This window comes from Martes martes, assembly GCF_963455335.1.
Source record: "Martes martes genome assembly, chromosome: 3".
Lineage (NCBI taxonomy): Eukaryota > Metazoa > Chordata > Mammalia > Carnivora > Mustelidae > Martes > Martes martes.
This window is the reverse complement of record NC_137890.1, coordinates 76,641,009-76,662,484: the sequence shown is the minus strand read 5'-3', so window position 1 is coordinate 76,662,484 and position 21,476 is coordinate 76,641,009. Positions and strand designations below refer to the sequence as shown.

The 21,476-nt window shown below is 42.1% G+C and overlaps 1 protein-coding gene across 1 annotated transcript in view; it reads left to right on the top strand.

Annotated features, from left to right (window-relative positions):
- ATP8A2 (ATPase phospholipid transporting 8A2) overlaps positions 1-21,476 on the top strand; it is a 379,444-nt gene that overhangs the window by 155,140 nt on the left and 202,828 nt on the right. The window contains exons 4-5 of the mRNA XM_080799366.1: positions 6,960-7,143; positions 11,080-11,190. Of these exons, the coding sequence (XP_080655492.1) occupies positions 6,960-7,143; positions 11,080-11,190 (295 nt within the window). The remainder of the gene's footprint in view (positions 1-6,959; positions 7,144-11,079; positions 11,191-21,476) is intronic.

Genomic DNA, 21,476 nt, shown 5'->3' with positions numbered 1-21,476 from the left:
CCTGGGTGACTCAGTCAGTTTAGTGTCTCCCTTCAGCTCAGGTCATGATCTCAGGGTCCTGGGATTGAGTCCTGTGTTGGGCTCCCTGCTCAGTGGGGAGTCTGCTTCTCCTCTGCCTGGCACTCCCCCTGCTTGTACTCTCTGTCAAATAAGTAAATAAAATCTTTAAAAACAAAAGAAAGAAAGTTAAGCTATTTCTAAGTAGAATTGTATTTTCTCCTGTTCTTCATAATTATGATTAGAGATACAGTTCGTCTCAGAATCATGACTTTGGTAGTTAGTCACTGTTTATTGAACGTCCGCCATATAAGTGACTGGGTTAGCATTTAGGTGGAATGGGGAAGAAGGGAAAAGAGGGAAGGATGGAAAAGGAAAGGAAGGGCAAGGTGAGGGAGACAAACACGTACCCCATAACGGGTATAATCGTTACACTGCATACATTCAGTTAATTGAAAGAGTTGTACCTGTTAAATAATTCCAGGATCAGTTCTTGAAACGTTGGCATCCATGATATACCCACTTGTGGTCTGTCATCCTGTCTGCTCTTTTATGAGGCAGATTTTTTATAAGGTTACAGAAAGAATAAAAGCTTCAGTCATAACGACATTTTGTAGGAAACCCCACCCCTTATATTGCCAATCAAATGTGGTTTGAACTTTTTAACGATGGAGAGAAATCCTTCCATAACATCTCAATTTTTGGAGGAGATGCTGAGGTAGGTAGGATAGAACCTTTCACTGCTGAACCAACCAAAGCCAGAGACACTCATCCCTCAACGTCCATGTATGTCGCTCATTTAGCAACTAGGTGTATGGTGCTACCCTCTCAAACCCATTATCTCGTGGGTAATGGTTTTTCCCTCTATAGCCACTCATTCTGCTTTTGAGAATGTGTTCTGCTCCAGCCCAACCCTGTGAGGCTGCCTCTTGGTCAGGCATTGCGTTTTTGAAATAAAACCTGGACCACATCTTCAGTTACATCTTGTGAGTCATTGAGGCACCATCTCTTACAGCTGCCTCATGTAGAAGGTAACTCCTTTTCTATGTGTACATTTTTATAATAAAGGAGCACTTAAGTCTATTTGAGAACCACTGAGTGAGGGAGTTTAAATTTCACTTCTTTGTGCCTACGCCATTAGCTAGCCTCAGGTACCTATGGGTTTGCCCAGACACACCTTCTCGCCACCCTGTCTAACCTGAAGCCTCCTATCTGCCACTCTGTTCTGGGGACTGTCACAAGCTGCCAACATTATCTGCTTTTGGAGCTTAGAGCTATGGTGAGATGCACTAAGAACTAAGGTATGAGATCAAATTTGAGACAGTCACACATTTGGGGTGAGAGCACAGGGATAGAATGTTCCAGAAAGGTAAAACTGTCCAGGAGGCCTGGACAACTGGCCCTGCATCAGTGCGCTAAATGCGTCTAAGGAAAGAACACAGGGGTCAGAACGGGTGTTGGTCAACCATAGAAGCACTATTAAACAGATACGTAGGATAGTTTAATTGGTTTTAAATTTTAGATCTCTCTGTTAGGTGTTCATTTATCTGCAAACTGAGATTTGTTTTTTAAGATGTTGCAATTTTTGAAACATTTAGGGTTATTGACTGCTATGAGAAAAAAGGTGTAATATTTGGATTCTTTTAAGGAAAGAGGATCACTTTCATAAAGGTATTATCTTTAAGTTAACAGGAAAATCGAATTTTTCATTAACTAAATCATAGTCGTTGGTTTCTGTGTCATTAATAAAACGTACAAAGTCCTGTAGACCACATTTTTGGTTAGTACTTCCTCTTTCTCAGCCTCTTACATGAGACACTCAGATTGGAAGATTGTTTTAATTTCCAACCCTATTTTGTAATCACTACTTGGGGGTTAAAAGCAAAGAAGAACCTAACTATACAAAGCTTGAAAGAAGAGGATGAGATTCGGTGTTCCTGCTCATTGTTACATGTCACTTCATGAAAATTTTACATGTATCTTGTGCTAGGGAAATGTAAGCCTACCTAGCTAATTAAAACATTTGAGCTAGAGAGCTCTTGTGATCTTGTCCAGGTCAGTGCTAACTACATCAGTGTTGTCCAGAGACAAGCAGCGTCGGCATCACCTGGGAGCTTGTTAAATGCACACTTCTGAATCAAAAAACTCTATTTTTACAAGCTCTCTAGGTGATTCTGATACTCACTTAAAATTTGAGACTTATTGATCTAGGCCAGTGGTCTTCAAACTTCCTTTTCTGTCATAAGAGCTTTCTATATGGAATAAAGAAGTTTGGGAGTCCAATTAGTAAAAGCATTTAGTGAATCTGGTTAATGAATAAGTGTTGTGGCTTTAGTTGAAGTTTTCTTGGGTGCTCCTGGGTGAGGTTTCTTGTGACTCCCTTGGCTCAGTGGATTTCACTCTATAAATCAGTAATAGAGGCCTACCCCTCTTTGACCGATGAGAGCTCGGAGCTCTGAGAAGGGAAGGGATTTAAGTTTGCTCAGATGATATTGTAATTCAGAATTTTAGAAACTCATTCTGAGACCAGAACTTCTGTAGATTGGATAAATTCATGCATGATCACTAATTCTAGGAAAGCAGTTACCAAAGGTTCTACGTAAGCGTTATATTTGAAATGATTTTAGAAAGTAAGTTTTAAAAATTCCAGGAACACAGGGGCACCTGGGTAGTTCAGTTGGTTAAGTGTCCAACTCTTAGTTTCAGCTCTGCTCTAAACATGAAGCCTACATAAGTTTCTCTCTCCCTTTTCCTCTGCGCTCCACCCAAGTTCTCTCTTTCTCTCAAATAAGTAAATACATCTTCTTTAAAAATTTCTGGAACACGTATCCCATAAAATTAGATGCTCCAGAATACGGAATTTTTTTAAGTCTCAAAAGGAAAACTTATTTTTCATTTTAGAATCGTTTGTGTTAGCCAAAAAAGTAGGTAAAATATCTCTCCAGTTGATTAAAGATCTTTGATTTTGTGTTTTTATTCATAAGGCACTAAAATAGTTTATAGAACTGTCCCAAGTGCCTACCTTAGCTCAGATGTGGTCTGGAATTCTTATTTTATAGTTTGAATGTACTATATGTTGGGAATACTTAAGTGTGGCATGTGATTCCAGGTTACAAATTAAGATTTAAAAAGAGCTGGTTTGTGCTTCGTGGCAACTTGGCATACTGAAATAGTCCGTATGGCTGAAGCATAATGGTACCTGTTCAGTTCTATAGAAATTAGCTGTTTGACATCTGTTTTGAACCCCTTGTGGGTGCTAGAGTTATATTTTCTCAAGGCATCACAGCTGAGGGTATAATAAATCCTTGATGAGAATTTCATGCTTCTAAAATACTAGGGTATGACTCGGTTTATATACCCCAGTCAGGTTCTCTCTTCATGCTTGCTTTTTGGGAAAAGGCAGCTGTTGGACTTTCACAGATTTTGCTTAAAATGACTTGATTTGCTGGAGTTTCAAATCCCAGAGTGGCAAATGTAGTGAGTATATTTGACTTGCTACTTGCTTGTTGGTTGACTTATTGCTAAGTCCTTTGACCTCGGAGGAAACTACGGCTTTGTGTAGGAGCTTTCCCACCACCACCATAGCTCTTCCTTCCTCCCACAGTGCCATGTTGCTGTCCTTAAGCTTTGTGCCCTGCAGACTCCCCTTTTGCCCTGTAGACCTCCTTTGGCTCTACATCACTTCAAGTCAGCTGATAAAGAGACCAGCTTACCCAGTTACTTGGGTGGCATGTGGAATCTCAAGGAGTCGCAGCCTCAAGGATTCCATTGCTGATTCAGTGTCTTTCCAGTGTGCTTCTGTGACACATTTGTGGACCAAGAAGAAGAGTTTGAGATTAAATGGTGGTAAAGTTCTACTTCAGTGAGTGAACGATTGTACTCGGAAGAGTGATCGATGTAACCATGGAGAGGAGTGATCAACATGGAGGTTCCCAGATTCTCTGCATTTACTGTACCCTAGTGTCTCAGTAATTCCTTTGCAAAGCCCATAGGCCAGGAAGGAACGCCGAACAGTCATAACTGTTAGGAAGGGAAGGTCAGACAGTTTAAGGAGTATTTATGCCCTAACAACTTAGCAGACATTTGAAACACTAATGCGCATAACCAGAAAGAAATAATACTTTCTTTCATCCTTAAATAGCCATAATCATTTGCTGGTGTTATGGTATGCACACCTGTTAAGCTTTGTACACCTTCTCAAACCTTGGAGAAAGCATGAATGCTGTGTCCCTCATTTCCTATTCCACATTGATTTTTCACAAGCTATTTGCTTTTTATCATAGCAGCCATGAAAACTCAGCTTCACCAAGATATCATAAAAAGGAATGTAGCAGGGCTCCGGGGTGGCTCAGTGGGTTAAGCGTCTGACTCTTGATTTCAGCTCAGGTCGTGATCCCAGGATCATTAAATCGAGGTCCGTGTTGGGCTCCATGCTTAAAGGGGAGTCTGCCTGAGATTCTCTCTCTCCCTCTGCCCCTGCCCCTTGTGTGGTCTCTCTCTCAAAGAAATAAAGTCTTAAAAAAAAAAAAAAAAAGAAGAAATGTAGCATTGTCTGATATCGAAACTGTGAGCTACTTTGAGCTAGAATGTTGTACTACTATCTGAGAAATGTTGCTGTATTTTCCTTGAAAATCAATAATTTGCCACTGCAGTACCCCAGGTTACTTACAGGGAACTGTAGGTTAGATGGTACGTAGTTCTCAGATGTGTCCAGTTTTCTTTTTCCAGCAATCAGAGTTTTGCAGGTAGGGTAGGAGATAACATTTTGTTTCACACTGGCAAGATAACATGAATTCACATAAATATATCAGCTATCTAATTAGGTGGGTGGTTCTCATTTTCCCATTTTTACTGATGGAAAGATGAGAACTCGGAATTATTTCCTCTGTTTAAACAGTATAGGGAACAGGGAAGGTCATGTGCAGTTATTTAACTTTGAATCCTACTTTGTTTTCTCCATATATTTGATCTCTGCTTCTACTGAGCTTAGAGATGAAATGGGATATCACATTTGTGTAGCAGATTGGAATTGTGAGAGCAGTGTCTGCCAGTCAGGAGTTTAATGAGAGAGGAATGTCAAGGTCAACCCTTGGCTCCAAGTAGCTCTTGAACAAATGTGGAAGGAAGAGCCACAGCTAATATCCCTATCCATGAAAATTGCTTACACTTAGGTGCCTGGAGGGTCAGTGATGGACAGAGTAAAGCTTCCAGTGATTTCATGCTAAGATATGTATATATTATAGTAGGTCTAGTATCTGCTCCGGGGAGATGGTGATTCTGTTCTGCTCTGCTTGTAGCTGTCTGGAAGATCACACTTGGAAGTTATTTGTAAGTTCTGCAGCATGCCTGTTAAATCATTGGTGAGGGACCTGGGACAGTTCAGCCAGCAGACACTGAACTTACGGAGGAAGGATGTGATAGGTGACTTTCTAGTTCAGCCTTCGTAATATTTGAAAGAAAAGTTGTGCTTATTCTAGCCTAGCCCAGAGGATAGAATTAGTACTTTGAAATACATAGCTTATCAACCTCAAAAAAAGTAATAATAATAATTTTTAGTGGTTCCAATTGCCCCAGGAGGCAGTAAACTCCCATTATTGAAAATCACTGTGAAAACGATAAAAGAGGTAGTAGATCATATAACATTGGCTCCTAAAGGCCTTTCAACCTATAGATTTTCCTTTTCTAACTTGCTAATTTTCATTTCTTTGAGCAAAGGCTTTCAAAGTAACTGTGCTTTAAATTCAGTTTGCCGTCTCTCCAAACACAGATAAGTCTCTGGGTTGGTAAAAGTAAATGTAAGGTCAAGTTTAAGTTTTTTGTTGGAAACTGATGTTTTGAGGTCAGAGGCCATATGAAAGGTCATAGTCCAACTGAGAAAGTCTTTTAAGTGTCTATTCCAGTTTACAAGTACAGTACATATGTGGGTTCAGCCAGTATATCTCTGGGAAACCCTGACAGGCCTTTTACTGTGTGCATGCACGCACATGTGTGCAGTGTGTGTGCACGTGTGTGTATGTTTTAGTCATTCAGGAGTTTACCTGTCAATTTCCCAAAGTGACTATCAGCTCACCAGTTCAGAATTTAAAATAAATCAGTCCTGAGGTACTGGTAATTTTCTCAAGTTATTGTATTATCTGGTCTCATACTCTGAACAAAGCCTTCATCACAATTAACACTGCTGTGTTTTAGCCTCACAATTTTATGTTGGGTCTTATTCCCAGATGACTTGAGAACTTAAGAAAAATAGCCCATATTCTTTGATTCCTTACAGAAACAACCCCTCTTTGGCAAAAGCGGTCGTATCTCCCCCATTGGGCTGTGCTTCTGCCCAGCTGAGCTTTGGTACACCTTCTGTCCCTGTGACACCCCCCGCCCCTTCTTAAATCCTTCTGCCGTAGCTGCCGTTCAGACAGTGCCTCCATTTCTGAAGTGGAGAAGGGGAAGGCTTTCTTCCTCTCTCTCTCTCTCCGGTCCTCTTTCTGCACTTCTCAAGCCTTGCCAATTTTCTTTCCCTTCCGTGAAAGCAGATTTTACAGAAGATTCTCTTGCCAGCCCTAGGTTGTATGTGTTGAGCAGAAAAGCAAAAATGGGGTCTGTGCTAGTTTTCTGATTTATTCGGAAGACATTTCCTAAGACCTCTAACTAGCTTCCCTGTCTTTATCGTTCGGGGGGCCACATGTGGCCCTGAGGAGTTGGTGTGCATGGTTCCCACTGGGCAGAGCGATTATAGACAGGCTGTGTTTTAAGTTAGTTTTGACTTGTGTATTTCATCTGTGAAGTTGGCAAATACTTGAAAGCCACAAGCTACTGTTTTCTGAAAGCTTCTTTGCACATGAGCATAAAATGTATGTATTGAATCTGGAAATGGTCCAATAACTGCCCTTTTAATGCAGCTAAATGTAGATTACAGCTGTTTCCCCTGGAAGGATGCACATAGTCATCATTTCTTTCTTCTCTTACAGGGTGTCTCCTCTGCAGAAGTCTGAAATAGTGGACGTGGTTAAGAAGCGGGTAAAGGCCATCACCCTCGCCATTGGGGATGGTGCCAATGACGTTGGGATGATCCAGACAGCTCACGTGGGTGTAGGAATCAGTGGGAATGAAGGCATGCAGGCAACCAACAACTCGGATTATGCCATTGCACAGGTTAGAGGCATGGTTGACCAGCTGTCCTGTCCTGTTGACAGAGGTCCACTGGGCATGAGGTCTGATTGGTGCTTGACCTTCAGCCCAGCCCTAAGAACTCTGCCATCCCTTTCAAAGTTTGTCCAGACAAAATCACCAGAGTATTCGGATTTCCCTGTGGCCTTGATCCTGTGCAGTTTAAAGGCCCTGTGCTGCTGGTTGTTGTAGTTGTTTTGGTTCTTGTGGTTGTTTTTGCTAGCTGTGAGTTTGGCCAAGCTCTCTGTCCTCCAGGCAGGCGTCATTCCTAACAGATAGGTCTCTGATCCTGCTAATGATAGTCTCTCATCCTCAGCTTCCACATCTGCTGCATGGGCTTTTCCCTGTGCTGTCCCATACCAAGGAATTGCCGTGTTCATTACATCCGTTCTCTACCATCCCCATCCCAGAATCGGTTCTCTTTTTAGAAGGTGCTAGAACGCTCCCTCCTCAGGCATTTGAGGTCAGGGGAAAGCAGTGGCTTACAACTGCTTCCCTCTCTGTAGCCATAACCAGAGTGCTGTAGCAATAACCCATGGTCAGGAGCAGCCGGCCTCCTGCTGTTAGGCCAAGGTCAGCCCATTCCCCTCTGGATCTGATGTTGCATGCAGAGGTTCATGATGTACTTTGTAGTCATGGAACAGGTGGCTAGAGGTTGAAAGAAATGTCTACTCCTCAATGATGGAGAGCCAAAAAGTGAAGGAAAATAGCCAACCTCCTCACCTTAGGTGACATATCTAGATCATTTGGCCTGCTTGATTAGCCAGAAAATCTAGACCACATACTGGGCACTGATCATTTCCTCCTGTCTGTACATTACAGTATGTCATGATAAAGGGCCTGCTCATTTGGTCATTAGCTAGGGTTCCCTCATCTCCATCCAGTGTTCAGTCATTTGAAGAATGTGTTAACCTTAATCACATGAACATAGGTAGTGATGGCTTTTTACCCCTTCAAGCTGACATCAGGGGCTGCATATGGACTGTGAAAGAGCTTCCAGCAACCCAGGGCTGCAGGTTGGTCCTGTGCAGCTTTGGGGTCTACCTCCCCAGAGGGGGGTTCTGTATTAGATCACCTCTCCAATTCCCTCCCAGCTCGTGGTTCTGCAAACATGGGGAGGAATTACAAAATCCTCATGGCTCTGGAAAGTACATGAAATCAATCTTGATTTCAAATAAGTCCTCAAGATAATTGCTAAAGTAGGTAGGGGAAGGAATTCTGATTGTACAGGTGGGAACACTGGGGCTCCTTCACATTGGGTGACCTGCCTCGGGTCCGAGAATCCAGGGTCAGAGAACACCAGACCTGGACGTGACCTTAGGGACCAGCCCTGCACACCTGCCCATTCACTTTCCTGAGTCAACCACTCTGAGGCCTGTGGGACTCTCGCTTCCTGTAGTCTGTCAGCAGCTGTAGATGTTATACACCTCAGCATTATTAAATACTTGAGTTATAGCATCATGTGGCTGGAAGGGATCTTTGGAGGTTTCCTAGGAGTTTCAGGCAAATATTTGTCTGTCTTTTTCTTTAAAATGTCTGGGGAAGGGAGATTCCATGACCTGCTTTATTGAAGCTGCATAGTAATAGGCTGTGGAATCCAGAGCAATTGCTCTCTTCAAATCAAAAGCATCAAAGAAGCATAGGGAGGAGAGAGTTAGAGTTAGAGTTCGGGGTTTTCTTGCCCCACTGGTGTAACAACGAGCATGGCCAGAGGAAGTGACGGGTGGCCACACATGTCCATGGGTCTTCATTTCTCCTGTCCGTGGTCCTGCTCACGATCAGACAGAGGTTCCGTTGTTTCAGGACAGCATTGCTCTTTGCCGTACACCTTCTCTGCCAGACCCTGTGCCTCCTCTTCTTCAGTTAGAAGCAAGAGAGCCTACAATTTCATGCATCCCTTTGCCCTGGTGAAATGATCCACGTCTCCGGTTGGAGTTAACGTCTTGGGCTCTGTCACTTCACTGCACGTGGATGAAGACATTTTTGATTGGGTTTTTAAGGCAGTGCCCTGGAAGGTTACATATAAAAGAAAGCACTTTAGCTCCCAGTCCTTGGGAAAAATGATGAAATGGGCAAAACTCTGGTTCTACTTCTTTCCTGCCTGCCTGTGCTTTTATCCACAGAGCAGCCTCTGGGACTGACAGCCACCCCCACCCCCCCCACCCCACCCCCCAATCTGCTGCCTTGCCCGTGGGCAGCCTGCACGTCCTCTGGCCCCAGCTGCCTGTTCTCCTCAGGAGACGATCGTTCGCGCCCCCTACCTTCTTAAGGTTTTTGGAATGGCCTCCTGAAAATAGCATTTTGATTTAGGATATATGTATTTTTTTTTTCCCCTGAAAACAAATCATTGTCACACTAATGTTGAGTCATTCTGGATGACTCCAGCAGATGTTCTCTGTGCCCACTGAAGTTTAACGTCAGGGGGTCTGGGTCAAATGCAAACTTCCTTTTTATTTGTTTAGCCAGTTACTTTATGATTCCCCACTCCCCTTTGGAATCCTTAATGAGCTTTTATGGGGAGTTTTATTTTTCCATATGCACCTACCCCTGCCATTTTGAAGTGGCCATATAGCTTTTGGAGTTTGCAGTCAAGTGACCTACCTTACCCCCATCTCCTGGGTAGATTTCTCATGAAATGTGATGTCATGTTGGATTGAGCTGACTTCTTCAGGGCTAGTGGAAATTATTATGTGGCTTCCTCTTGAAAGAAAATGTTTTCTTTAAAGAAAACTACATTTCCTATCAGTCATTCTTTTCTACTGATAGTTAAATTTAATTTCAAAAGTAATCAGAAATTAATCGGAAGTTTGCAATAAATAGCAAAAGAATTTCTGAAGTTTATAGATGTTCTCAATACAGCCTGATTATTTCTTCCAAGGGAATGAGCCCAAGGACTGCCCTATGCCTTTGAATAGGGGAATTAAGGTTTTAGTTCAAGGCAATCAAGGGAAATGTCAGGGGGGTCCAAGGCCAATCAGTGCATAGAAATCATGGATTTAAACAGGATCGCCCTAATGGTGCCTTCATGCCAGAGCACACCATAGTCCACACAACAAAATAACAACAACAACAAAAATCCCCTCATTTCTCTCCCTCCAGCTCATGTTCATGCTTTTGGGGACCTCTGTGAAGTAGGACACAGCAAGCGAAGCCAGGCTAAGAGGATGCTGAGGGGATAGGATTCAAGTGGGATCCGAAGACCCCCTACCCCAAAGAGGATTCAGGGATTTTACTGAATATTGCTCAGTATTTCAAACTTCAAGAACCGTTCCATCACTGTCACCTTAGTTTCAGCCAGTTGTTGGTTTTTTGCTTTTCTTGACTGCATAGCACTCTAGCAAGGGGTACTCTGTACTAGGTGGTAGCAAAAAAGGAGAACAAAGTGGTAAGGCTGTGTGATTGTGCCTGAGTGTCTGTGCGTCTCTGTGCATGTGCGATGCAATTGCTTTTAGCGTGCAGGCTGACAGTGAAAATAGGTCATGTCTCCACGTGCATCCTTTTTTAAAAAAGGGTCCTGGTGCACGAGTGTTCCTGTCCCTTGTTCCTGAAGTCACCACCAAATCTGATTGACTAGAAGCATCTGGTTGCCACTGTGCTTTTCTTTTCTTCCAGTTCAAGAGGTCACCTTCTCCTAAGCGTTAAGACCCTTAAGAAGCATTTGTGTAAACAGAATTCACAAGAATAACAATGAGATGTCCAAACTGGCATTTGGGGGAAAATACTAAGGTAGATTTAAGAGGAGAGTTTAGTTGTCCTCACTGGACCCGAAAGCTCTGCCTATAGTTTCTGGAAATGAATGGTTTTCTTGGGTCTTGGCAGAATCTGGCTTCCTCGACGACCTTGTCTGTCCCCAAACAGCATCTTGTGACTTTTGTTCATAAAGGATGGGCCCTCCTGAACTTTGCCATTTTTCCCCTTCAGTTCTCCTACTTGGAGAAGCTGTTGCTGGTCCACGGCGCCTGGAGCTACAATCGGGTGACCAAGTGTATCCTGTACTGTTTCTATAAGAACGTGGTTCTCTACATTATTGAGGTGAGCCAGGCCACCTTCTTCCTTGGCTGGTGGGGGTGGGGGGTGGGGGATGGGGGCGGGGTTTTTGCAGAGGGCATCTTCACATACTTAAGGTAAGTGCAAGAAAGTATTTTGTTCATGTGAAATTCAAAGGTCCTGCTGGGACACACACAACCTCTGTGAAGTGGGGGACACCTCACAGATCGAGGTCCTCATGCCAAGGAACCAGTGCGGGGAGCCTTGGTGTCCTTGGCCCTTGTGGACCATTGTTGTCATCACTCACCCCCTTGGCTGGGTGGGGGGGGGAACGAAGATGGTGGCTGAGAGCCTGGGCAGCCGATGTGCTTTCTCGGTGGGCACAGAGATGTTTCCAGGCAACCTGGTTGCTCTTTTCTTTCCTAGACTGAAAGGGCCTGATTTCTTGCTCTGTTTCTCATGGCATTTGCAAGTTACCCAAGCATTGATTCCCTGCCTCTGGAGTATTTGTACATACTATTTAAATGGGGGAAGGTGTGAGAGTAAGTGGGGAGTAAACAAATAAGGCAATTAAAAATATCTCCAGAACTTCTTGGTTGTCAAGCTGTTTTTCAGCATGTTGATTCAATTGCAGGCACACTTATTTTACTTATTAGAGGGACTAGAGCAGGAGAGGGCTGGGGCCGGGAAAAAGTGGAGTGGGTGCTTTCTCATTAAACTCTGGGAGGACCAGCCGCCTCTTGCCTCCTTTTTAAGGCCAGCTCTGCTGCATACCGTGTGGTTTTTGAGGCCGACGTGACTAATAGATTTCCAAGTGTGTTGAGAAAAGAGGAAGCGGTCCGTCACTCTGTAGAGAAATAGGAAAGCAATGTTAATTGCATTTGGTGTTAATATCTCGGTCTTTTAGGAGTTATTTTGTGTCAGATTTCTCAACTCTTGGTGGAAATAATAACCAAGACATTCATCAACTTTATCTTATGTGGTCCTTTAAAATGTGCAGCTCAGGGAATTTAACAAGTGGTTCACTAATGGAACTGTGACTGAACATTTCTTTACCCAGTTGTCTACTCTTTCCTATTGAATATTCACATAAAACATAAACGTTCCCATCACTCAATCTGTAACCAAACTACTACGGAGTAGTTTTCCTGAGTTTTGTGCATTTGTGCATTGTTCTGACTTGCACAAAGGGCATCCTACTTGCCTTGTCTGCTCATCTCATGCTATAATACTCGACTCAGTCCACTCCGAGTGAGAACTTCTTAATGTTACATGTAATGGATTCTGTAGTTTCTATCTTCCTCCTGTCTGCATTTTTACAATTTTTGTCTTTTTTTGGCACTTAAATAATTTATGTTTGTCCTCCTAATTCTGTGGCTTTTTTTTTTTTTTTTTTGGCTTCCATGATAGCAGTCACTCCTGAATGTCACATGGGGTCATAGATAATCAGTGCTGTGGACTAAAGGAGTGTGGGAATCCCTGCCCCCACGTGCCATCCCAAGTCCCACATGCATTTTCAGCTCCTACTGTAGTAGTTGGCTTCATAGGATTTCTTAATAATCTGGTTTTCCTCAAAATCAGCAAATTACAGATAGTCTAGACTTCTTATCAAGACATTCTACATGAAGCTCCCAACCCTTTAGCTTCCCAGAGCTTCCTCCAGGGCCCTTCTTAGTCATTTACACCTCCTATCTGGCCTTTTTTTTTTTTTAAACTTCAAGAGGGCTAAGGACGAGAAGAGTATAATTTTTGTCTGTCTGGAAAATTCCATTTGGAATGAGGCCCTGAAAATGCCATGTGAGTTCCCTAAATTAATTTTTCAATTGTAGCTGAACCACAACTATACATGGTCTTTTATAAACAGCCTTTAAAAATATTCTGGATAAAATTTAAAAATTACGTAAATTCTCTCCCACTCCAGTCTCTGTCTTCTGCTTAGTATTTTGAGATTTAACTTGAAAATCAAGAAAAAACAAAATCTTCACTGGTGTCCAGAAAGAGCATTGACTCAGTGCCCACCCAACCTCTGTGGCATTAACATGCACTTCAAATATAACTCTAAAAACAGGAAAGTTCTACTTGGATGGTATTTTAGTGTGTTTTGAACCAAAAGATCAAATGTTCTCATTTCATTTGCTCCTTTGCAATGAATAGTTTCACATTCTAAAGGTTACCTCGTAACTCATTGAGAATCAATTGTATTCTTCAATGGTTTTCTTGTAACTCAAGGAGAAACTCTTTGCAAGAACCAGTATGTTCTCATCTCAAAGAAGCCCAAGTGGGCATGTGCACACACATACTGATCGAGTCTTGGCTATTATTATGAGGATCATTATGATTTGAATAACCAATAAAGATTTCATGGAAGACCTATAAGCCTGTAATTAATACGACCTGCTCCCTTGGTACACTGACCTATAAAACTTGAGTTTTCTGCAGAATGATTACGTGGCTCTAGTCTCACTCCAATATGGAGGGCCAGCTGACCGCTCCGTCTGCTCTCATTCCCAGCCCTCTTGGCTATATTCTTCTATGACCTTTTCCTGTGTTTATAGAGCCATTTACATATACAAACAAATGAATGTTTTAACATAAATGTCCTCATGCTTTGTAATATGTTCTGCAGTTGATATGATACTTACCAAGGTATTTGGGGGATCATCCCCATGACTACATATGGGTTCATTGCCTGGTGTTTCACAACATGTTTTCCTACAATCTATTTAACCATTCTTTTTTTTTTATTATTAACATATAATGTATTATTAGCCCCACGGGTACAGGTCTGTGAATCGCTACGTTTACACACTTCACAGCTCTCACCATGTTTAACCATTCTTATATTGATAAGTGTTCGACTCCTCTCCCTTTTTACCCACAAAGGGCCTTTTGGAGTAACAGCTGTCCCTTGAAGCAGCCATAATTATTCTACCAAAATTATAGTGATCTAATTGGAGCATTACTATCACGGTGCCTTGAGTATATATAACACATGATCTGGTTTATGGATTATTATCTGTACCTCAGGTTCCTTGTTGTTGACCACCTTCATGCTGTTTGATGTGTCACATAAAATTTATTAAAGCTGAAATAACCATTGGTGCAAGTGATTAAAAAATAGGAAGAAAATGATGGAAACTATGATTTTGTTTCTACCCTATCAGTGGGCAAAACGAAAAATACATAAACCTTGGCTCTCCATTTCCTCCATTGCTGCCTTAATCTTATACTTCTTACCTGCACAATGGCAAAGATCGCTAGCTTTGCCCCATCAACCAACTACAGTGCAACCAGGATGAGCTTCCTGAACACACATGTGAGTGATTCAGTGGTTGGCATAGTTTCTGGAACATAGGTGCTTAGCAATGTTGGCGGTGCCACCGTCCTCCTTGGACTTGTCAAGGTTCCTGTGGCTCCTGATGAAATGCCCATGTCCCCGTTCATGCCCCTGCCCCTCGTGTTCTGGATCCCGACTGTCACCAGCCTCATCTCCCATTGCATCCCTCCTCATTCTGTTTTGAATCAGAACTACTGAAGTACAGTTAATACATAGTTAGATACCCCTTCATCAGGCATACAGCTCTATAAATTAAAACTGGATTTTATTATTAGAAACTAACTGGCAGTTTTCTGCCTGCCTCCTGTAGATGACAAGAGTGTCACCAAGAGTTTCTGGAGATGGATGACAAAGATGGTTGCCCACAGGGTGAATGTACACTTAAAAATGATTAGAATGGTAAACTTTATATTGTGTGTATTTTACTACAATAAAAAAATGCTAAAAACATTTGAAAAGAGTATCACAAGCACTTTGTGGCTTTAGTCACAGGGAGGGAAACAAAAACGTGTAGCTGGACCATATTGTTTGGAGAGCTCACTGAAGGTTTGAAAAATGAATTTGACACGTAGTTTTGTTTTGTATTAGCAATTAAATGCTAAGTTTTGTGGCTGTGACCACATAGACCACAGTTCTCAGAAGGTAAAATTGTGTTGTGGGCTAGACCATGCAGAATGTCATCGTCTTGTGAGACAGGTGGGGTCCCCTGTCAGCCAGTTCGCTGTGGTACATCCCTGGTGGGTCTGAGGTGGGGGGCAGGAAAAGGGATAAAGTTAGTGAAGGCAAGAAGATAGGACTGGATGGGATATATAAGTGGCCAGTGAGGGGCATCTAAATAACTAGATGTTGCTGTTGGAAGCTAGAATTCCTTTTTCATTCTGGAATAGGCACAGTAAAGGCAATTTCAGAAAATGTGTATGTCACTTATGTAGGACAGATGGTAAGCAGAGACCTTTAATGTAATTTTGTAGTTTTAACCTGGGGCGTGAATCGTGACCATTATGTAACCATTTCCCAGCATAATTTATAAGCAGAAAGGAAAGACTGATTTTTAAAAGCCCTTTGATTTTGACAATGGGAGGAATTTACCTTAAATGTAAAGACTGGAGAAATATTCCTACACATTTTTGATGTCCTCCTGTGACTGCTGTGTGATAATGCCCAAAGAGAGAAGGGTCGATTAAATTCTTTAAAGTTCCTAAGCTATTTAACAAACTAGGCATTTGTGAATAGAGTACAAAGCATAACAAAGAGTTTCAAAGCATAACAGCCTCAGCATGTGAAGCATTTACTAGGTGTGAGTTTGTCCAAAGACTTTCTGAACCCCTAGGAAAAGGTTATTTGGAATGGAGAAAAATTTTAGTGATAATAAAATGCAAATAGGAAAACAATAGGGAAGTTACCTGAATTTAACCTGCAATTCAGAAAATGGTGATACAGACCCCTTATCAACTTTGGTATAACATAAAGAAAAGACATCAAATCATCTTTGAAACAGAGATGAGACTTTGAAATTATGACGATTCGTTGGTGGCTCCTTATACAGAAAATAACCATAACCTATAGGTATTGGTGTGAAAAAAGTGGGAATTTTATACTATTTAGAGTGTCTACTTATTTTTGGCACTGCATATAAGAAATACTAATGTTTTCTTGGGGTCATTAAACTGGTATGGGATACTGGCCACGAACTGGGATGCATATTTAGCATGGAGGTCTGAAAATATTATCACTGAATGAGACAGAGATTTAAACCACAGCAATCTGAGACCACATGCAACCCAACCAACAGAATTTCGTTGAAAGCTACTTAAGGCTTCTCAGTATCTGACAAGCCTAAAACAAACAAACAAAAGCCTGTGCTCTAAAATATTCCATAAGGTTTACCAGCATTTCGTTTCCTGTGTCTTAAAACTAAAACAGTAAAACGAGTTCCCGCATTAACTGCCATTCTAATCCAAAATATTCTCAGAGAAGGACTTTGAGTTTATTTTTTCTGAAAACATGTATGTAATCTTTTTAGTTGTGTTACGGTTTTTTTTGTTGTTGGACCTCTGAGAGGTTTGGGGTTTTTTTCCCTCCATTTTTCAGATTATTATCGTTTGAAAATAATTATATGTAAATTACTCGTAGGCAGCCCCTTCTTTCATTTCTGACTAGCTTCTTATTTGTGGGGGCCTAATTTAAATATGTTAATGTATAAAGCCACCATGGATTTGCTCAGCCATATTCTAAACTGGCGTCTATTTCCTGAGAGTGACCCAGACTGCATTGTAAACAGCGAAAGAAAGCACTAGCTTTGGGTAGATTTTGCTTTAAGTGTTCAAATCAATGAAAAATAGATGTTTTAAAACTTTAAAATACTATCTGATAACTTTTCCCCTTTTTGCTTATAAAGTACAACTTAAATACATCTCAAAAAAATATATTTCGTTCTTGACATGTAAGAGATCTCTTTATGATAGAAGACAAAATTCCTGATAGCTAAGCTTCTTTCTCCCTTCTGTCCTGTGCATTTTTGTTGTCAGAGGCAGCTTTATATTTTCTGATAAAAAGTCCTTTTTATGGGGCTAGATTGGAGTCATGAGCTTAACGGTAACCTGTTAATAGTGTGAATTGAAATCACAGTCAACATATGGACCTATCTGTAGAGACTGTGACTTCATCAGAAGTCATCCATTTTCTAGTAAAAGCTTTATGCAGGAATTGCCCACCTACTCTGTGGTAGGGGGAATGCTGGGACCAGGGGCCCTGAGATAAGCTCTGCAAAGTTCCCCATTTGATGGGGGAGGGGGTTGGTGATGTGCTCATCCTGAGAGGCGCTTTGATGGTTGTGTGCAGAAGTCTGGTGCCCAACCCTTTCCAAGAACATCCCAGCTTGTTAAGTTAGTGATCACCTGGGTGGTTCCTACTATGGGGCTGATAGCTGTTGAGCAATAATTATAATTTTAATATGTTGGCAGGAAAACTATTTTGAGAATGGCTTCCCAGTGGGCAGTTTGCAAATAGGAATTAAGTAGAAGTAGGAACATTCTGAAGAGTGCTTTCCCTGCCTCAGGCATCCGCTTTCTCCAAGTTAAGCACTCTGGGGTCGTGGGATCCAGAAGAAGGAACCAGACTGAGCCCCCATCCTTGGAAGCAAGTAGGGGATGAAGATGAGACTTGGATAGTTAGAGTGCAGTTTGCAGGACGGGGTGGCCAGCTTGCAGGAAGACAGCATGCAGTGCGCAGTGGGGACTCTCGGAAGCGGAGCTTTACAGCCGTGGAAGCCTCAGCTTTCCGGGATGATCTGAGCCAAGCCCTGAATGATGACTAGGAGCCCAGCAAGTGAGGGGGGCTGGAGGAGAGGGTCAGGCTGGCATGCGAGAGAGAGGCCTGCACCTGTCTGTCCCACTCACCTCGCTCTGTTTATTCCAGCTCCATAACAAATGTCAGAAGTCACCGGGCCCTTAGTAAACAACAGGGAAGAAGTGTAGTGTGCGGGGTTTTACGTTTCAGTAGGAAGATAGCTGCAGAACTGGCTGCACATGGGCTTAGGAATGCTCTCTCAAAGCCTAGTTGGTTGCTGCCCATTTATGGAGCTGGGAGTCTATCAGCCAAAGGTGGGGGGGGGGAGGGGTGACAGGGAGAAGTTGTTACAAAGCCAGGGAAGTATTCACAGTCTGGAGGGAGTCCCCTGCAAGATAAACCATCACTTTGAACTTCATAAAAATAGACTCTTGCTTGCTGCCTTTTACATGTGACAATATATGCTTTTTTAATGATGTTTTTGCAGCTGTTTTACCTGAAAGGCTCATTCTAAAGATCCAGCATTCTAAAAAAAAAAATGTATTTAGGCACTGATGTTTTAAAAATTGAGTCTCTAACGCTATAAAACCTCCCCGAGGGGGGAGAAAAAGTACAAGTCCAAAACCAAATCAATGCAAAGGACTCCGGGGGTGATATGAACTTTGAGGGATCTGCTGTGTGCAAAGCTGGGCCTTATTCTAGGGTGCCCACTCTCTCTTCCCCTCCTGGTGCTGAGGCAGAAACAAAGCAACCCAGCAAGGGGAGTGGTCAGCTCATCACCGCACACGTTACAGCTCACTTATTCCAACTTATTCCTCACTTATTCCTTTCCTTTAGGTCCTGTTGCCTTCAGACAGAGCACCTGAATAATTTAGTACTTGCACTTTTCACGGTGAATGTTATTTCTGTTTACCATATTGCTTCTGACTTCCCTAAGGAAGGAGCCCTTTCTTTCTGACTTTGCCCCCAGACAGGACTAAATGAAGAGTGCTCAATAAAATATCAATTGAACACATTTCAGTAGAGGCCGACACGTCAGAGTCTATTGGACTTTGTGTGTGTGTGTGTGTATGTGTGTTTAGCATATGAGAGAGAGAAGATAATTTAAGTAGTGTGTTGTGTTTCTGTTTTCTTTTTAGGAAATACCTTTCTGTTCTAACTTAATCTTTCCTGGAGGAATTTTCATACAGAGAACTTATACCCTTTAAGTAGTAGAAGATTAATTCAGGTTTAGAATTTGTTTAGCCTTACTTATCTTTTGAGAGAGAATAAAAGACAATTTTGACTACATTCTTTTTTTTTTAAAGATTTTTTATTTCTTTGTCAGAGAAAGAAAGCATGAGTGGGAAGGGGGGTGTTGAGGGAGAAGCAGGCTCCCTGATGAGCAAGAAGCCTGAAGTGGGACTGGAATCAAGTCCCAGGCCTAAGGCATACACTTCCTTAACCAACTGAGCCACCCAGTCGTCCCTTTGATTGCATTCTTTAAAACACAGTCCTACCTCAGACTACCTTTTATTTCAGCTGAAACTCTTAGATTTTCACTCTGGTGAAGTTGATTTTACCAATTAGGTTTTTTCTTGCCATTTTACTCTGTTCGTGTTGCTCTCCTGTATTTCTTCCTTTTTTCTGCCAGTGGAGACCAGCTTTCCTAAGACCCTTGAAATCAGATACCCTTTAATTCTTTAAGTTAATTTTGGGAAAGTGTCTAAGCACAAATCCCCTGATCATGCGTATCTATCCATTTTCATCTCTGTACACCCGAGTAGCACCATTCTTAGTAAGTAAATTTCAGTGGCATTTGATTAAGGGTGGTTGAGAGTCCAAGGCTGAAAACAGAGACTTCAGTTATAGGCTGTGGAAAAGATAAGGTGGCAACAGAAATGATACCTTCTCTAACTGATGAAGGAGAAGATAGTGGGAAGAAGCAAAGGGAATTCATAATGTAGTGCTCCAAAGATGGAAAATGATCACCTATTTTTGGACAAGCTTCCATTTGCTTTGAGAGGAGTGGGAACAGGCTACCTTCTCTTCTCCTTTTTTCTAAATTGGTCAGCCTGACTTAGGAAAGAGAAATAGATTCGGGCCCATAGTTCTAAAATACTTTTTGACAGGCAAGTCAGATGTGATTATGAAAATGAAACTCATTGTTCTTTTTCTTAGAATTAGGAGTCTTGGATTTGACCTTCAGTTAAAACAGCTTCTGTGAATAAGCATCACATCAGAAGGCTCATCTCTAGCAAATGCCTGTGCTTTAAGTGGTAAATATCTTCATTGCCTTCTGACAACTCATTGGAGCCAGTATATTGGTTTTCTCTTGAGGCTCTGTGCTGGTTTTCCAACAGGTGTTCTGGGAGTTTAGGGTGCCCTTCCTTTCTTAGTTCCAGTGCGCTGGCAGATCAAGCGAACTATTTAAAGACGGCTCAAGAAGTGATGCATGTGCTTTCTGGCCTCATCTTTCAAAGGGAGGGGAGGCAAAGTAGATTAGTGTTGTTAAGGACTGCTTGTGCTTTGAGCGTGCCAATAACAGAATATTGATTAAAATATTGGCCTCTCTTATCCAGGGGTTGTAGAATGAGGTTTATTATTCCTCGATTAACTAAGCTGCGTATGGTTTTGATAATCATTTTGTCAATCACTTGTCAACCTGAAAGTTGCTTCTTTGTTAACATTAGGTACTAACCAGGAATATTTACCTCCTTGTTAGCCTTGCCTTATTGGTTTTCTTTATTCCTTTGGAGGTATTTATTAGTAGGGTATACTGGCATACCACTTTCTCTTTGTGTGAGGTATAATTTATATGCAATAAAATAAGCCCTTTCTGGTGTACAGTATGAGTCTCAACAAATGTGTACAGTAACATCACTGCCACTGTGCTCCATTACAGAGCAGTGCCAGCCCTCAAAAAAACTCTCTCAACCCCTTTTGTAGTCCCCACTCTAGCCCTATACCCAGGCCCTACAAATGACCGGTCTGCCTTCGGACTGTATAGTTTTGCCTTTCTGAGAGGTCCTGTAGGTGGAATTATACCAGAACATGGTCTTCAGCATATCACATTTGGCATTTCAGCCATGCTGTTGTATCCAGTGGTTTATTCTTTTTTAGTGTTGAGTAGTATTCCATTCTGGAAATAGGGTTTCCCATGGTTGGGGAGTTCTGGAAGCCCAGTGCCAGGGGGTTGTGAACTAGGGACCAGGAAGTTGCTGCTCTGCAGGTAATATCATAGTTTAAGGAAGAATGTGAATAAAATTTGACTGGAACAACATTGATCATAACAAGGCAAGATGATGGTGGTGGAGGAGTGAGTTGGCCTGGGGAACACTTTCTGCTAACCTTTCTGGGGGGGAGAAGGACCAGGAGCCCATACACTTGTCTTTTTTCAACCCCTTAGATCTGCGGTCTGATGGCAGCCATGAGCAGACAGCAGCCCTATTAGGGCCGGTGAGGCTCTGCAGTTAGGCCACTAGGGGGCTTTGCTTCCAGCTCCAGCCCAGCAAATCAGGGCATGCCTCCTGGCCACGGCCAGCCTCAGTGTCCTTCCCTGTAAAATGAGGATAATAAAGTACATACATCAAAGGGTTTGAGAGTATTAAGTAAAACCACACAGGAAAGCCTTTAGCGTGGGGCCAAACCACATGGAGTCCTCAAATTAGCCCTTTAGCATTATTTTAAGGTTTTTAATATTTGACCAGTCTTTCGACTATAGTAT